The sequence below is a fragment of the Larimichthys crocea genome, chromosome IX, assembly GCF_000972845.2.
Source record: "Larimichthys crocea isolate SSNF chromosome IX, L_crocea_2.0, whole genome shotgun sequence".
In the NCBI taxonomy this organism is placed as follows: domain Eukaryota; kingdom Metazoa; phylum Chordata; class Actinopteri; family Sciaenidae; genus Larimichthys; species Larimichthys crocea.
The window spans coordinates 8,716,660-8,734,171 of NC_040019.1; the positions used below are offsets into that span (position 1 = coordinate 8,716,660).

Genomic DNA, 17,512 nt, shown 5'->3' on the forward strand with positions numbered 1-17,512 from the left:
TACTGAATCAAAAACACATTTCCATTACATGTTACCATTCAGTTAAAAGGTGACGTCTTTTACATTCTGTTTCATGATGACAAACAGCCGGAATTTTAGTGTTAAGTCAACCTTTTCACCCTCATAAGAGGGCTTTTTTGAACAACCTTGTCGACGCATGTGGTGCACTACTGGCAGAAAAGCGACATAAAATGTCATTGACTTCTAATTGTGTTTCCGCTAATGCTATGTCAAGCCAGAGCCTGGCCTCCTTTGTCCAGTCTCTAGGCGATTTGGCTGCAGCAATGCACTCGGAAAGCAAGATAACAGGTGAATGGCCATGGTCTAATAGGCCATCTCTGGAAAACACATCGCGGTCAATTAAGAGTCCACTACCTCCTGTTGTGATGGCCATTAGACAGCCCCACCATGACAAGTGACTCTTCAGTGGCTTTTACTCTTCAGCTACTCGCTCCTTTTCATTCAGTGTCCTCGACCTTCCCAGTCCCTCAAAGACTGACTTTTTGTCTAGTTTTGTTGTCCACTAGGCATTTCTGGATTCTATTAAAATGCCGTTTTCCACTCAAGGATTTTATGTGACCCTGATGGTCAAAAATAACCTCCTTCACTACCTCTTTTTTCTCTCACATATTCTCCCCCACTACATTACACAAAATGAGCAGAGCTCTTACCTCCCTTCAAGAGGACATCCTTTAGAATCATTACATACACACAATAAGCTAACTTAAATGTCCATACCATTTGTTTGACGAATGCATTTACCATTTTTCATATTTGATTCCCAGCCCTCTGAGGTACACACACACACACACACACACACACCCATTAACAGGCAATTTACGTAATATGGTACTCCCCCTCACTTTGGAATAATTTCAGAATTGTGCAACAGCTCAGACAGACAGCACGCCAAAGAGTTGAAGTCAAACATCAAACGTGCCGCTGTGAGCTGGCGCTTCGAGAAGCCTTCAGTACTGATGTCTGCCCCATTGTGAGTACAGTACTATACTGATGTGGCACTCCTTTTTTTTGCGGCTCAGAGCCATTTCCTCAGCCAGATTTTTTTAGTCAGCTTACAAAAAAGTACAGGGAAAGCCCTTTTTTAATACGATACAAGTTTACTTTGTTCCCTTTCTGCTATAAGTTACTGTTAATGCAAGAGTTCATGCAAGAGTTGAACACAGATTATAAAACTAGAATATCTTGTTGAGCAGGAAGGACAGCAGCTGGGCAATAGTCACTTGACAGTACCATTCATTATTTTCATTAGCTTCAATGAACCCTTCAGTAAACAGCGCTGTTCTTCAAACGTCGGAATATCATCTCATCTTCACATTCAGGCTTATTCATAATGACAGAAGTAATGCTTATTGTTATAGCGAGGCTTTAGATGTTATCTCTGGATGTAATGTGCAGGGCAGATGCTGGAAAATAATGATTCACACCTCTTGACAACACAGTGTGTAATAAACAGCTTATCTTTGCCTTCACACAGCATGTTATATGGCCCATTTAAATTATGATTGTCCCTACTACACACTGTATTCACACCATTTGTTATGCTGCGGCATTCTTAAAAACATCATCATAGCTAATTCGGGTAAAATAAGAGTGTGAAATAATTTCTCAAACCTGACAAAAAAAAAAATCAATATATTGTAACCTGAACATTAAGAACACCAAAATTGTACTTGAGTAAATATATTTCTACTGACTATCAGTCGTCAAAATAAAATAAAAATAAAGCACACAGTCTGTGTTTTAGAGTCTTTTGAATTAAAAGAGAGAACACCGAACACAACATCATTTTCAAGAGTTTTAATAATTTACTAAAAAAGAGTGTAAAAGTAACAGATCTCTCCCACTAAAGTGGATCTGTCTGATATTCAAAGTGATGACAGATGTAACAAATTTTTGCAAACTTGCCATTGTCTGTACATTTGTGTACACTTACTTGGCAATTTAACATCTTGGCTGTAATTAAATGAATTTTGTACTGTATACTGTATATTAAAAAAAGCTCACAGCAAAAAAATACTTTGATATGAATCACTTGAAAGTAAACCAACCAGCATGAAATGTACAGCTTTAAGAAATTCCAAAAAACACAGCTGAAAAGTGTATATACAAACATGCTAGGAATCTAACAAAGAGCAGAGTGAAGCTGAAGAGACAGGCCTTTCTAATGGTTTGCTTGACATCATTTAGGAGTGCCAATGAAATAAAAGCATCATTCTTAAATATTCAATAACCTTGCAATGTTCAAATACCATCGTCTTCTATTGCCTATTTCAAGTTTTTTTTTTTTAGCAGAAGAGGAACACTTTATAAATATAGAGTATACTGTATCTCCTGCATCAATCAGTTTAATTTAAACTCATTAAATAAAAAGGCAAAATGTTCAGTATCTGTAGAAAATAAAAAAACAAAAAACAAAATCCATTTTCTTTGATAAATGTTCATACTGTGTCCACTTCTAAAGAGATGGTTGTGTCCATCACCCTTATCTTTAAGTGCCTGCTTGGAAGAGGTAATATATATTTATGTATATACATATATATATCAAATTCTATGACATGATATAATTTGTATAAATATGGCATCTTTACAATTGCATTAAAATGACAATTTTTATTTCAGATCCCAAGACAATTAACAGTCAATTGGGAAAAAAAAGGCCTTGTTTTAGTTTCTCATTTTCTTGTTTTAAATATTAAAAATAAGTCTCAATTCTTTGCAAATGTATGTCTTACATTATAAACAACACTTCTGTCTTAAATGGTCAAATAATTTCCATTGTGTTCATATCTACAACACTTTGGAAGGTGAGGAAAAAAGTGCCAAATGCTCCCCCTTTGGAGTAAATAAGGACGTTTGCCCCTTTCAGAGTAAAGGTAAACGTTTCTTCAACCCGCCTGCAAGTCCCAAGAAGCTCAACAGTGCAGTTCTATACAAAAATGTAAAAGCATCATCGATGTAACAAAGCCATGTGTTTGTGTTGTCATGCCATTTTGCTGGTTGTACAATATGGAGTTATGTGGCCCTGCACAGAAGTCCTTTTTCACAGGTGAAGGTGTAAAGAGATTCATACAGAGTTTCTCTGTAAATGTCATCCACAGACGTTTTAAATGCCATGAAGAGGTGATGCCCAAGTGGAACATAATGCTATTTAGATCAGGAGAAAGTTAACATTGTGATATGTCAGTAAAATGGGCATAGTTGGACAGATCCATTGGTTCCTTTCTCAGAAAGCACCATAACTGGCACATAACCAGTTAAGAAGGTACAGACTGTACTGTGTTTGCAGGGTGTCGCACTTAACAAGTAAAAGTAAAATTGTTCGGAGCATTTCACTCTTCTTATTCATTACATTCCAGGTATGGGAGAGTCCGACTTGCCCCGTCCTTTATTTGGCCATTGAATCCAAGTCTACCAGAAACAACAGAAGAGCTCTGGTGCTCTCTGGTGCTCAGAAGGAGGAAGCATAGGCACGGAGGAAATGAAGGTAACCGTCAGTCCACTTAAGAGTTGTCCTTCAAGTCTCACACAGCTAAAGCATGTTCAGAATGGCATTGTACATTTGGATCAGTACGGCCAAGTGGACAGGCAGGCAGGACTGGCGGTCTTGGGTGGCAGGGGTGCACGTCAGCCAGGAGAGGGCATTGTACTGCTCCAATACAAACCTGTGTTTGAAAAAAAAAACAATTTTAGCAACAATTTAAAAAAATATCTAATTATTTTATTCTTTTTTATTTATATTTTAAAGGTTTACCAGTTATTCACTTTTAAAATTGATAATGAATATGAATTAACCAATGGATTTAGTGGTATCTAGCAGTGTCGTTGATGATTGCAACTCCTCGCCTCACCCTCTCCTCCCTAGTGTGGAGGGGGGAGGAACTAAGGTGGCCACAAATGCACAAAAGAAATCTAATCTATCTTTAATAAAGACAATGATAACAGCAAATAAAAATGTTTATCATCAGTTATGATGCATATGCAAATGACTTTAACACATAAACATGTCCTCTACACACTGCAGAAAACTAGCATTTGTTAACACTGAGATAATTAATGTTACTTAATGAAGTAAGTGACGTAAAAATATTTACAAAGAACAGATATCTTAAATACATAGATCTGTATCAGTTACTTGAATAAGAACACAGACCTTAATAGCTTCACCCTCCAGTATCTGCAGTTCTATACAGCAGATGATAAAGAAATCTAAAGGGAAAACATGTGTTTTGTTTTTACCTGAGCACATCAGAGGTGGTCTTTGAGTCTAAGGGATGAGGGGTCCTCTTAGTCTTGTCTGTCACCAGCTCATCTGAGTGGGCTATGGAGATATGGTGGTGGAGGGAGGCCTGGAGAAAAGATACAGAGAGTGTAAGTCAAATGTTGATGCGTGCTGGGTTGTACTGAGCAGCTGTACGCTTCTTTAATGTTTAATCCCATAATTAGAAGAATTTCTGCACAAATCAGTTTATCAGTATCACGTTCCATCTCTCTGTTTCTCTCTCAAATAAAATATGCTTTATTAGCATTCTCTTTGTCTGTCTCACCCACCACAAACACACATACGCACACAGTGTTTTGAGTACCTTTAGGAAGAGTGGACACTGGCTCTCAGCCTGCGGGCAGGAGGCCCAGAACCAGTGAGGAAGTCCATTTGCCTGTGCAGTGGAGACATAGTAGCCCAGAGCCAGCGGCTGCTGCTTCAGCTCTTCTGGTGGACTGTCCCTGGACAGTAAGCGCTCTCCCTGGCTCTATAAATGCAGGAGAAGGCAAATAATTAATTCAAACCTCTTATGGTCCAAATAAATCCTGGGTCATGGTCTATTTATCCATTGATATTTTTTGTAATTTTTAGCCTTTGTACTATCAGGAGTAGGTTGTCTTCCTTTTGAAAGATTATGTAAACTAGTCCACAATGATGCATGAATGCATGAGTACTGACAAAAACCATAATAAAAGTAAATTATTTTTATAAAATATATTTATGTAATACTAAAAGATTGAAACAATGCTATGAGATATCTGTTTATTAATTTGTTTCCAATGTTTTGAACTGTGCTTGAATCCAGATTTACTGAAGGTTAAAGTAATTTATTTTTCAAGCACAACATAATTAGAGCAAAAGAACAAATATAATACACCCTGCATGTAAAAAAAAAAAAAATGAAACCAAAATATAAACACAATCCTGCTCCTTAGATATTACAGCTAAAAACACAACTGAGCCACATAATGTTCTTTTTACACATCAAACATAAAGTGTGCTCTCGGTAGGTATAAACCACTTCCGTAAACAGGTACTTTGGTCTACATTCATCAGACAACAAATCAGGACATTCTGTAGGTTTTATGGAAAAAGCTTGTGTCTAATGTTGTGACATAATGGAAAATAGAACAAAAAGTGCATTTCATTTTCTGCCTCTCTCAGATCACACAGGTGACACTTTCTATACTCCTCTGGAAGTGGAAGCATCCAGTTTCCAGTGCCAGAGGGAAGATACCACATCTGAACTGGCTTCAGACAGACCTCTTTGTTCTAGTCAGGTTGAGGGTGACATAAAGTGCTCTGGTACAGACTGTACAGTATCAGTTTTGGTTTTCACAAAACTTCTTCTGACATTTTCTGTTCATAATTTCCAAGTAGTATTGTTTTAATTATATATATATAATGTGTTTTGTCAGTCTGTTATCTGGCATGTTGATTAATGTATTCCACAGCTGCAACATAACACTCTTATGCCAGAAAACTGTGCATAGCTCTCTGTTTGCTTACAATAACCTTTTGCCCCTGCACCATAATCTAAAATAGGACAGACACAAGATTTATAAAACTGTACACACACACAACTTTAGGTCAGGTGAGGTGCTTCTAGTTTATAGCATGCAATCCTTGTAGATCAAAAGATATATACCGTAGTATATTACACTACTTTCAATTACACATACAACTCCAGCAAAGAAAAATACTGGTTTTAACCACCAATTTCTCCACCTAAGGTAATAAGCTATTATTTTCCACTGAGTCAAGTTTTCTTGCTCCAAGGTTTTGCAAAGGAACAGCATACATACTTGCATTTTTCCCCTGCAGGTCAAAGCATTAATAACATACACAGAGCTAACACAAGTATGCACAACACTTATTTCAACCTGTAACTTGTTATTGTACAGCTACACCTTTCTTGAGCTGTTCCCACAGTTTGTCAGTACTGAATGACATGTGCTCTAGTACTGGTTGTCAACACACCTCTTCTTCTGTGCCTCCAAGACAAATTCCTCTGCATCTATTATACTTGGGAAAACTCTAATTCTGATTTAGAATATGAAGTGTTGAGTGTCAAATACTGTAAAAGAAGTAGCTTGCAAGCTGCAGAGAACAAAATCAAATCTGAACCCAAAGAAGTATGTAGTTCCCCCAAAACACATCTGTAATAAACAGTTGTCCATAGCAATGATGACAATGCTTAATGTCTATAGGTCATATAACAATAGTTCAATCTTTAGATATTTCAACGTTACCCAGGTGTTTTCACCTGTAGGGCATGTCATTGTTTTCCTTTGTACGAGGGTGTTATTTGCAACAGCTCAAGCCACTATAGGATGATTTCTTTCAACTAGTCCCTGACTCACCTTGGTGTGCTGGAAATGTGATCCCATTCCCATCCCGGACGGAGAGCCAGGTGAGGGCACAGGAGAGGTGTTAGGGGAAGGGTGGAGGTTCCCTGTAATCAGCATCATGTCATGGCCAATGTCGTTCTCCAGTTCATCGGGAAAGGGCAGATCGAACATGTCATCTGAGGGAAGCAACGGAGATGTAAAAGATGTCAGCACATCCCCAAAGAATTTAAACTTTGGTTATTAATATTAGGGCATAACTAATCTAGAGCTGTCTAGTATAAGAGACACTGTATTCCAGATATGGAAATTCATTCACTTTGCACAGGCCATTTGTGACTGTTATGTGAGCAGTGATGCTTTAGCGTAAAGACGCCACCTGTTGGTGCATAATATACATGCACACATATATTTATATACACACACATATAAATTTATTGAACAGCAACTATGAATATATATGTAAATGAGGGTATAACTGTATGTCTCAAGACATAATAAGTAATCTTGTTTTACTGTTATCCTGCTGGTCATTACCATTATTGTCCTCAGTAGGGTAGGAGCTGGGTGCCAGCTGGGTGGTGGCAGAAGTTGGGAAGACTAGAATGTGTGTGCAGGAAGCATCCTGAGGTGTGTTCAGCTGCGAGGTCTGCAAGTTCAGTGCAGTGCTGCGGCCAAACACTGAGCCCATGGTCACTGCATCTACATACACACACAAGCACATTTAGAAACACAGCAAAGGTGAGATGTCCATTTAGTATAGGTTTAGGGCACAACATTAATCTGTGTTTTCATTAATATCTTTTGTCATTGTTCTTTTTATCAATGGGAACCTAAGACAAACAATATAATTACAGCATACTGCAACATCCAATATTATTATCACCATAAACATCACCACTGTCACACTGTCATTATGTTGCTGCCATCCTCTAACAGGCTACTAACCAGGCATGACCACAAGGGAGCCCTGCGGCTCCATGGCTACGAGGCAGGCGCTGAGGATGGTGGGAGAATCAGCAGCTGAGATCCCACACATACGACAAGCCTCCCTCAGCTGGCGCCCTATTGAATGCAGGGAATGCTCCCCAAGGAGTGAGCTCCAGTCTAGTTGACAGAGAGAGAGAGAGAGAGAGAGAGAGAGAGAGAGAGAGAAGATAAAAGCAGAGAGATTTAGATCAACAGGGAGAGCGATATGAAAAGTGAATCAGTCTCTAGTTCATTTGATATCATTCTCATATCTTAATCCTTCAGGGAAAATGAAGGAGACCAAAACAAATAGAATGTGAATTATAAAATAAGAATAGAATATAAATGATTGAATCTGTTTAAAAATATGGTTTGAGTACAAGTATGTATATGTACCTGTGTATGCCCTGGAGTGTATGGACTATAAATGTATACAAGGCAACTCATAAATGTCAGAGCACTCAAAGAAGAGAGGAGATAATCTAAACCACAATTTATGCTGAATGAATGGCCCTACTTACTGCTTTAACTTTGCTCAAAGCCAGAAATAGTAATAGTGTCTGAGTAAATATAGATACAGAAGAGTGCAAAGCCTCCAGCCACTTTATTTCAAATTACAGGAATACCAACATCCTTGTGTGGATAGATGTAAAATGGGTAAAGGACAAGTTTCTTTTGTTATATGTACCTGGGGATTTTAGGTGATTATAAGAATATTATTATTAGAATAAAAACAGGAACTCTCTTTTGTACCTGAACATTACTCATTAGTAAAGTTTATTCATCAAGACAAATCTGATTCTTTTGAACTGGATTCACTCACCTTTTAGCTCTCCGTGCCCCAGTCTGCCTAATCGACCAATCACAATCCTCCAGGGCAGTGAGGTCATCTGGATGAGGCCAATACACCATTCCCACAGCTTCTGTAGTCCCATCTTCCTGGCTGAAACCTTGGGCCGCCGCGCTCTGAAGTAACACATAGAGAGATCAGACCTCTATCTCACACTAAACACATGTGAAAAAGGACAACTGTGCTCAGGACCATAAACAGCTTGCACACCTGTTGGGTACATCAATGTTGATAATGCAGGTCTCAAGGAGCTCCCCCTGCTGGTCAGTGCACGACACCAGGATCCAGCGCTGATCATGTGACAGGCAGTATCCAACAAAGAGCACATTGTATTTAGGAGGGATCTCTGCCCATATCTCCCCTTGTTCTGGTTGCTTGGGACGGGTCGGACCAAGGATGAAGGGGGGAGAGTACAGCTGCAGTGGGCTGGGATGCTGGAGAAGGAAACAAATGTGAGTTAATATGGACATGATCAATCATTTTCATGTATGTATAAGTTGCTTAAGAAAATAAATCAAACTTTGATTTGTCATGCCTACCTCTGGACTCTTTAGTACAGAATTAACAGTGGACACAGGTCCAAAACCAGTCAGGGACTTGATGTGGGTTTGCTGTGGCAGCAGGCGTCTGCATTGGGAGTAACAGGAGAAGGCCAAGGAGCGCAGATGTTGCAGGTACAAATGGCTCTCCCCACTGGCTGGCTGCAGAAGATACTGGCATGGCACCACCTACATACAACAACATGAAAAGAAAAGATGAAGATCACAAGTGAATTCTGTTTAATTCTGTCCAGTGTAGATCGCAGAATCTTCCCACCTGTAGCACCAGTGCAGGTCTCATCATCTCAGGCAACGTCTGTAGCATCTCTGTGTAGCAACGAAGAAGCCCTAGAAGCCAAATGCTACTGGCCTCTACCTCATCACTCTCTTCTTCCTCTCCCCCTTCATTTCTTGATCCACTTAAGCTAAGAAAAGCATCCACTATGTAAATAACGATAGCTGGTGGGTTGGTGTGGCTGTCCACTGAGTCAGCCACTGTTGGGATGCCGATTCTAGACTGCTCAGAGGTGCTGAAAGAGAGCAACAGAGTAAAGAAATGTATATAGTAAACCAGTACAATCGTATTAGTTCAAATGTGTGGAACAAAAACTTGAGAAAATGTCTTACAGTTCAGGGATTTCTGCTGGTGTGTTGGCTGGTGGTGTGGCACTGGAAGGCCCTTTAGAATCGCTGGTTGTCCCTTGGGTTGTCTCTCCCGTTTGGTTTGAGGTCGCTCCACTCGGAGTCGGAGCGTTTCCTGAACTTGCAGCCCCTGGAGCTTGTTCACCATCAGGACCCCAAGCTTGAGGCTGCCCAGAAGAGGCCGTTTGGGCTGAGGATGTGGGGTTTAAGGGAGGCTGGACTTTGGGAGGCAACAGAAGACTGCTGTCCAAAGGCAGGGCTGACAGCTGGGGACCTGCATTTAAAATAATTTAAATATTAAAACTTAAAAATGTATAGATTAGATTAGATTAGATTTGATTAGACCATTTAAATGTTCTCACCAAGCTGTTGCTTGCAGGCATAAGCGTAGAGTTTAAGTTTGCTGAGGTTGTCGGTATGCTGCTGTCCAGCCCAGGGTCCAGTTAGCCACTGATCCACATCAAGTTCCTCCAGCTTTTCTTGTTCCACTTCATCCCCAACACGTACTAGTCCATCCCTGGACACTTTGGCCAGAGGACGGTGCTTCCCAAGGCGGCACGTCTGGAAACAGTTCATTCTCTCATCACAAACACTTATATCACAATATGTGTTGAATTTCTGCCATGCGTCTGATTCAGAATCAGATCTCCTACCTCGTAAACAGCACTGAGCTCCTGGAAGAAAGCCCGGGCTGCAGCCAGCAAAGAGGGGCTATTGGGACACAGCACCAAATATGCCACATCCCGCTGCCCCCCATAAGGCTCAAGCAGCAACTTCTCCCAGAAGGGTAACGCCAAAGGGGACAGTGCCAAGAAGTCTCTCTCACGGTCATAGCCCAGCAAGACTGTAGGGATGGGCAAGGGCTCTGGCGACTCCTCGGAACCTTAGACAAAAAGAGCAACATTTTTAGTTACAGCCTCTTTAGATATTTGTAGTATTACAGGTGAAATACAGTAAAAACCTAAAGCGAGAGACAGGATTTGAATGTACTGACTCACCGTAGGAACCTCTGCCAGCCATCTTATGAAACTGCTGCCAGGTGAGTGGACCCTGAACATGCTGGATATTTTCCCAGGTCCGTCCTGTTCTCTTCTTCTGGATAGCATCCTGCAGGAAAGGCTGCAGAGACAGCAGCATGCGTACCATATCCTGGGACGACAACATGCTCATGTCCACCACTGTGGAAATTGGCAGGCACACACACACACAAACAGGATACATGAACAGATGCTCACATATTAACATGATTCTATACACAAAGAAATAAACAAATAAACAAATAAACACACATAAAACACATCAATATATAGTTTAGAGAACAGCTAGGAATACATGAAAATAATATTCTCACCAAAAATTGTAAAGCAGGATTAGAATTAAGGGAGTGTATCACATTTTATGTTATCCAAATGATCCATCAAGTTATTGTTATGCTGTGTATTTTCCAAATCCCTTATTTTACAGCCAAATCATGCTTCTTACCATTCGTGTGAGGCCAGGAGTGAAGGACTGTACTTCTGACAACAGCTGGATCCACTTTCCCTCCTGTGGGGTTATCCACATACTGCAGTCCTTGCTCAAAGGCATTGTAACACTCCACACAGGCATCACTCCCATCTGCCCACTGCTTTTCAGACATCCAGCTTTGGAGCAGTGCCCCCTTGCGACCATGACAGGAACAACTGAGGGGGAGATGCAATGACGCCAGAGAAGAAATAGGCTGGGAACACTGTTCCCGTAGGAGGACCATGACTAACGGAGAGGCAGGGGCTGCATCCTGTGGCCTCTTGGCCCTGGGGTCTCCCATAGTTGGGTCCCTACGGCAAAGAGCCAGCCTCCTCTCGGCCGCCCGACCTACCTCAGAAGTCCGACCGTAAATATCCAGCTCATCCTCCAGAAAGAGGCCTGTGCCATGAGCCAGTAGCCTGTTCACAATGGCACTGAAGCCACACATACAGCGGTACTGATCCTCACAAGTAGAATCAGGGATATAAACCCCCACATCTGCTCCTTTAACATTCATATTGCAGGCACAGATACAGCAGCTGTCAAAGTTACGATCCTTGAAGACGTTGAGGACGGAGTCTGAGAGCAGGAGGATAGTGTACAGGCTGTGCGCCTCGGGTAGGGAGGGTCCTGGCCGAGCTAGGGGCTCTACAGAGCTAAGGGGCAGGCTAGTGGAGGGCGTGGAGGCCGGTGAGCTGAGCTCAGTACCATCCTGTTTCACCGAACCTTGCCCAGAACTTGCAGCGTTAATACCCCGTGGTGTACGTGGGGTTCGTGGAGTGGGAACAGAGAAGCGAGGAGTGGCAGGAGATGGCAGGATCCCAACAGTCGTGCTCATAGAGGCAGTGGTGGCGCTCATCTGGCCGTACTCCTGGTCTGTGAGGGTGTTGACGCTTGGGACATTTCTGGAAAACGCACACGTTGAAAGAAACAAAAACTACTAGTCAGACATAGACAGATAAACTGAACTATAACTGTTCAGGCAGCAGCTCTTAAGAGGCCATACTGCACCTCACACCACAAAATCCTTTGAAAAAACTGACAGTCACAAAAGCTTCTCATAGCTGACTACTCACGTGTATCCATCTTTGATGAAAGTGTTATTCTGAGGATGCATGACCGTTGGGAAATGCTCCATTTTGGGCATTAGGGCCCAAGATGGACGATAGTAGCATTGCTCAGGAATCTTGAGTGGTGGTAGACTCTGGCTGGGTAGGCAGGATAGTGGAGCAAACATGGAGGAACCTATCTGTGGCTGGAGAGAGAAATTTATCATTTAGTAACACCGACACACTCTTCATTGTGTCGAGTGGTAAAACTGTATTACAGTAGTGTTTGACATGTCTATCGAGTAAGCATGCCTACCAAGAAATACTTACATTAGCAGTTAAATATTATGTTAGAGTCATAGTCAAGTAATACTTGGCAATAATCCTGAGAGATATAATTTCACTGCATTTGTTTTGTAAGTTGGGCATTGTAGTTTTAATATTTATCAAACAGAGGTGAATAGTAAACTTTTCATGTTTTTTCAGTGCAAAGCGGGATGGTATATGTGAGATCAACCCCCCCAAAAAACTATAGCATGCATGTTCATTGTAACGAATGTGTGATATTGATGTATTTTTAAGAGGTTTTGGATAACAACGGGGGTCTCTGGCACAGAGAAATAGCAAATCAGGCTTTGGCTACAAGCAACACTTGCCAGGCATATAAAGTCCTTGTTGGATTTGTTTTTCCTGTCACAGTGCTAACAGTACAGTAGGTATTCTGTGTTCATAATATGTATGTTTGCAATTAAGGAGAGGAAAGGAGATATTCCACATACATTTTATGACATATTTTATCCTTACCATTAACATATCACAAAAGAAAGCATGGACATTGATTTATACAGGTTCTTGTCCAGTGTCTAGTTTTGGTAATGTGTGCACTCCAGCCTCTCAAATTCTAACTGTGAGGTAATTACAGTGACAAAGAGGAAAACCTCCTCTAACCCATCATTTTGAAGGTTATATGCCCTAATTCAACTAGCACTGAATACATCTTGGTTATACACCACATATTGCATCATTACACCTGCAGGTAACACTCACACAACAGATCCAGTCAATTCTAATGCTTAGTGCAGGCTTTTAAACCTGTGTGGATGTTTAACGCATTGACTTGCACTAACGATACTTGTTGTTTGGAGAGGGTTGTTGTTTGTGTTAACGAGCAGATGCACCTAATAGTGTCCACTAAATGCATTCTTCTATAATTAGCACTTGCCAGCTCACAGAGCCTGCAGTCACTACAGATGTCTGACTCACAACACAGAGATAGGTAATTAGAAAGCTACAGGTATTAGTGAAACAATTCCAACATGATATGTAAGCCTGACCAGCTGCTCAAGAGCCAGTCAACAAGTCCCCGTATTGAATTCCTTTTGACGAGAGCTTTAAATGGATTGAAGTCATTTATAAAAGTAATTAACCAGCCAGAGTCTCTACTCCATTACTTCAGTGTAGCATATGATACATAAAGCTTAATTTGCTGCTACATGTGCTGTTAATTGGAGATCGATTCAGGATCTTAATTCTCACCTTGAAATCATCCTGCCGTGGACTGGCCATGCCCTCTTCAATCTCCATCCTATATTCAGTAAGTTGTGTGGAGGCTGAAGGCGGCAGGTGGTCAGCTGCTCCACTTGGCGCGGGGGGCTCTTGGCTTGGGGTGTCTCGATACGTCATGATGGGAGAGAAGGCCGGGTGCTGCTCTAGAGAAGGTGGGGTGGGAAACATGCGCTGGAGGTCTGCTACTGCTGAAAGGAGACAGAAATGGAGAAAGCGATGGAGAGAGGAGGAGGAGAGGGGAAAAATGTAATGGGTGTGATGTGATGAAGAAAATCATTGCAACACCTACAAAACTATGCCACACATGAAGTAAGAATGCAGCAAATATACATAAACACAGCAGTTAGATTACAGAACTAAAAACTCACTTGATGGATAAGGTACTGCAACTCTTCCTTCTTTCCCCAGAGGGCGATCTTCTGTTGATACTGGAAGCTTGGTGGAGTGCTGGTTGGGGTAAACAGTCTACAAATTATTACACATGAGATGAGAGGATCAGTTTTGTTTAATTTCTAAAACAAAATGAACAATGAAAGACTTAAACTAATACCCAATATATGTGTCTGTGCTTCGACTAAATCTTCAAAAAGCCTGTTTGTTAAATAAGCCAGGTTATAGTATGTAAAGCAAGATTCCTCACCCCCAGCTCTTCCTCATCTTCATCAAATATGTTGTCTAGATCAGAGATGTTGACCACCAGATCTTTTTCGCGGGTCAGAGAAGGATTGGCTTTGGCAGCTCCGTCATCCTGACTTGATTCATCTGAAAAAACACACAAACAACCTTTAAAGATGGTTCCAAATTACCCGTGAATAACTGCACTCTGAATGGATTGCACTTGGTATACTGTTGAATATGCATATGCTGTTCATGGCAATGTCCTACCTGATTTTGGAGCCGAGTTAAAAATGGACATAGCGTCTTTCCCATCTGGCAGTGCTCCATTGCTGGTGATTTCTTCTCCCTGCTGGATGAAATAGATAGCACATATCATATGAATAAGATGTGCATAAAATGCTCCTCTAAAGAGTGTCATTTTTTTCTGCTATGGAATTGATTTAACGTGACAAAATGATAAAGATTAATGTGCAAATTCGTGCAGCAAAATGTACCTGTTTGGCATATGAGCTAGCAATGTCATAAAAGGTCACAATTTGTGCACAAATGATGAATGTACATTTTGTGCAAACATCTTTATGTGTATTTAAGAGTATAACAATATTTGTATTTAAAGTTGCAGTAATATTTTTGGGCCACATGGAGGCAGCAAAACAGATCATTAATTTGGGGCCATGTTTCTGGTCACCGGTGAATGTAATCTATAATATTGTCTCTCTTTTAGGTCTGTTTTATGTATCTTAATTAATACTGCATGTGTGTTTTTAAACTGTGTGTGTTGTCCTACCTTGACCTTCTTGCTGGGTTCTCGCCCTTGACCCTTTAATCTCTTGGAGGTGGAGAAAGTGTACTCAATGTCTCCTTCCTTAAAGTCGTAGGGATCGTCCCCAGGCTCACGCAGTGCCTCCACGCCTGGCTGCTGAAACAGGCCCAACGTGTGGATGTGGTCCCTCACCCTCTCCTCTGAGATTTTAAATCTCTTGAGAGTCTGTGTGTATAGTCTGAAGAAGACAAAGAGACAAGTGCAATCAAATAATGTTTATAGTAGTTTGTTCTTTCTTCCTTTCTGTCTTGCTTGCTTTCTTCTGTGTCCTCATATCTAATCTCATATCTTAAAATAACTTTCACTGGATGTGTCACACACAGTAGCTCCATTGTTACCCCAGTTTTTATTTTTGAGGTTTTATGTCTTGTATATTCTTAGATCCTCCTTGCCTTTCCTTCACCTGCACCTAGCATTTTCCAAAACACTGCTGTTGTGTCTCTCTCTTACCTCTTTAGCGGCGCTCCCTCAGTGGCTATCTCTGTCTTCACTTCCTCTAATATGTCAGAGGAGAGTTCTGGAGGTCTGAAGTCAGTCTTATCAGTTCTGGGAGTTCTGAATCCTCTCCACCAGCCAGCACCATTCTCCCTCTGTCTCAGCAGGGCTGTATACACAGCTGTCTCGCTGGCTATCAGCCCCAGCCCTGAAGCGCCATCCGGACAGACAGGCATATCCACAGGCCCGTCGAGGACCTCCGGGTCTTGCACTCGGGGGTGTGGGCTGAGTGTGGGAGGAAGTGGAGACATTGGCGAATGCAGAAGGGTCTCTGGGGCTTTTCTGCCATTAGAGAGGGGTTTGGGATACTTGCAGCTTGGCAGAGCAGCCAGAGGCTCCAAAGGTGGCTCCAGCGCCACAAGACCCCCAAGCTGGGGACCTCCTGGTGAGTCCTGTTCCAGAGGGGTCTCCTGTGTGACCGATAGGCGGTGGTGGAAGGGGATTGTGGCTGGCTTCTTGGACTGTTTGTCAGCCTTTTCTGTCTTGTCACTGGTCTTGTGTTTGGGCAGAGAGGGAGGGTATAATGATGGGCCAGAGGACTGAGTGGAGTTGGCACTAGTCTGGGGGTTGGCAGTGGACGTGGTGGTCAAGTTCAGCTTCTGTTGCTTCAACCTGAAATAAAGTCAAGTAGATTAAAAAAAGCAAACAAAAACTAATGAAAAGCCTCTAAAGAACCTAATTTTTAAGGTAATTGCTACAGAGTTGTTTTCTTTAAAGTCACAATAATGAAAATGTCCCATTTTTTCAGAAACTATCAGGTCCCATTGGTTGTTTTCATTCCCAGTCAGGCAGTGTATTATTTTGGAGACTGAACAAATGCAATCTTGCATGCAATATGTTTTTAATATAAATGGTCTTTTGTGCTAAACATTAACACAAAGCTGAGATAGTGTACATATAAGTGTAATGCTGATATTGAACAGCTTGCGTGCAGCCCTGTGGTACCTGGAGCAGCTGCAGGACGCTCTCGCTCCCAGATCGTTGAAGTCCCACGTGGTAACTCCATTTGGCACTTCCTTCTTCGGCGTCTCGTCACTTGGCTGATTTGATCTGCGGGGAACGAACAGATCCATAAGGGCACGAGCTCAGCTGCATCACTGCACCTCGATAATAATCAAAGCATTTATATTTTAACTTACATGTACTGAGGCTGGTTGAGATAGCACTCCCTCCAGGCCTGATGGACCACCTGACAGGTTAGTTTCTTCCCAGAATGCTTTGGGCTGATGCTGGGAACGCCCATGCTACTGTCTGGTGTGGGGACACTGGAGACGGAGGTCACAAAGCCGCTGTCCGCTGAAAAAATGAAGGACAGGACAGGTGTCATGATGCAGAACTGTGCACAGGACACAGGAAATTTGATTTAGTGCAGTTTAGTCCCGATTTCCCATCACACATAAATGGAGGTGCACCCCTTAATTTAGAAGAGTTAGGATCAGTTAAATATTATTTTAAGCAATCCCCAAGACTTATGCAGACTAATTAATGAGTACGTGTGTATTCGTTACCTGAGCAGGGCTGCTGTGGTGACGTTGGTGGCGTGAGCGCCACGCTGCAGTGGTTTGGCTCCCTGTTGAGGCCCTGAGCCACAGGAACAGGTGGAGGCTGCTCCACTGGTACGTCCCCCTGGGCAATCAGCACTAAAGCAGCTGGGTAGGTCATCCTTACCCCACCTAAAAAGACAAAAAAAAGGATATTATTCACGATGGATGATACAAATACAAACATCACCACCAGAATTGACCAAAATTAGACAATATAAGAAAGTAAAATCAGAAATGTTTATTAATGATTCCAATTTAATAACTGGTGATGATTTATTTTT

The 17,512-nt window shown here is 41.7% G+C and overlaps 1 protein-coding gene across 4 annotated transcripts in view; it reads right to left on the reverse strand.

Annotated features, from left to right (window-relative positions):
* Positions 1 to 1,803: 1,803 nt before the first annotated feature.
* LOC104924912 (mediator complex subunit 13L) overlaps positions 1,804 to 17,512 on the reverse strand; it is a 72,746-nt gene continuing 57,037 nt past the window's right edge. The window contains exons 7-31 of one of the 4 annotated variants that reach the window (XM_019271730.2): positions 17,196 to 17,360; positions 16,827 to 16,983; positions 16,633 to 16,737; positions 15,643 to 16,299; positions 15,157 to 15,370; positions 14,637 to 14,718; positions 14,392 to 14,513; positions 14,120 to 14,216; positions 13,722 to 13,936; positions 12,213 to 12,391; positions 11,113 to 12,041; positions 10,629 to 10,808; positions 10,284 to 10,513; positions 9,993 to 10,191; positions 9,616 to 9,904; positions 9,266 to 9,518; positions 8,989 to 9,177; positions 8,660 to 8,883; positions 8,423 to 8,565; positions 7,579 to 7,737; positions 7,168 to 7,332; positions 6,646 to 6,809; positions 4,605 to 4,769; positions 4,258 to 4,367; positions 1,804 to 3,683 (exon numbers count right to left, since the gene is read on the reverse strand). In XM_019271730.2, the coding sequence (XP_019127275.1) occupies positions 3,551 to 3,683; positions 4,258 to 4,367; positions 4,605 to 4,769; positions 6,646 to 6,809; positions 7,168 to 7,332; positions 7,579 to 7,737; positions 8,423 to 8,565; positions 8,660 to 8,883; positions 8,989 to 9,177; positions 9,266 to 9,518; positions 9,616 to 9,904; positions 9,993 to 10,191; positions 10,284 to 10,513; positions 10,629 to 10,808; positions 11,113 to 12,041; positions 12,213 to 12,391; positions 13,722 to 13,936; positions 14,120 to 14,216; positions 14,392 to 14,513; positions 14,637 to 14,718; positions 15,157 to 15,370; positions 15,643 to 16,299; positions 16,633 to 16,737; positions 16,827 to 16,983; positions 17,196 to 17,360 (5,525 nt within the window). In that variant the 3' untranslated portion in view covers positions 1,804 to 3,550. Of the gene's footprint in view, positions 3,684 to 4,257; positions 4,368 to 4,604; positions 4,770 to 6,645; positions 6,810 to 7,167; positions 7,333 to 7,578; positions 7,738 to 8,422; positions 8,566 to 8,659; positions 8,884 to 8,988; positions 9,178 to 9,265; positions 9,519 to 9,615; positions 9,905 to 9,992; positions 10,192 to 10,283; positions 10,514 to 10,628; positions 10,809 to 11,112; positions 12,042 to 12,212; positions 12,392 to 13,721; positions 13,940 to 14,119; positions 14,217 to 14,391; positions 14,514 to 14,636; positions 14,719 to 15,156; positions 15,371 to 15,642; positions 16,300 to 16,632; positions 16,738 to 16,826; positions 16,984 to 17,195; positions 17,361 to 17,512 lie in introns of all 4 variants that reach the window. The other 3 variants (XM_019271732.2, XM_019271729.2, XM_019271731.2) reach the window with 3 other exon arrangements.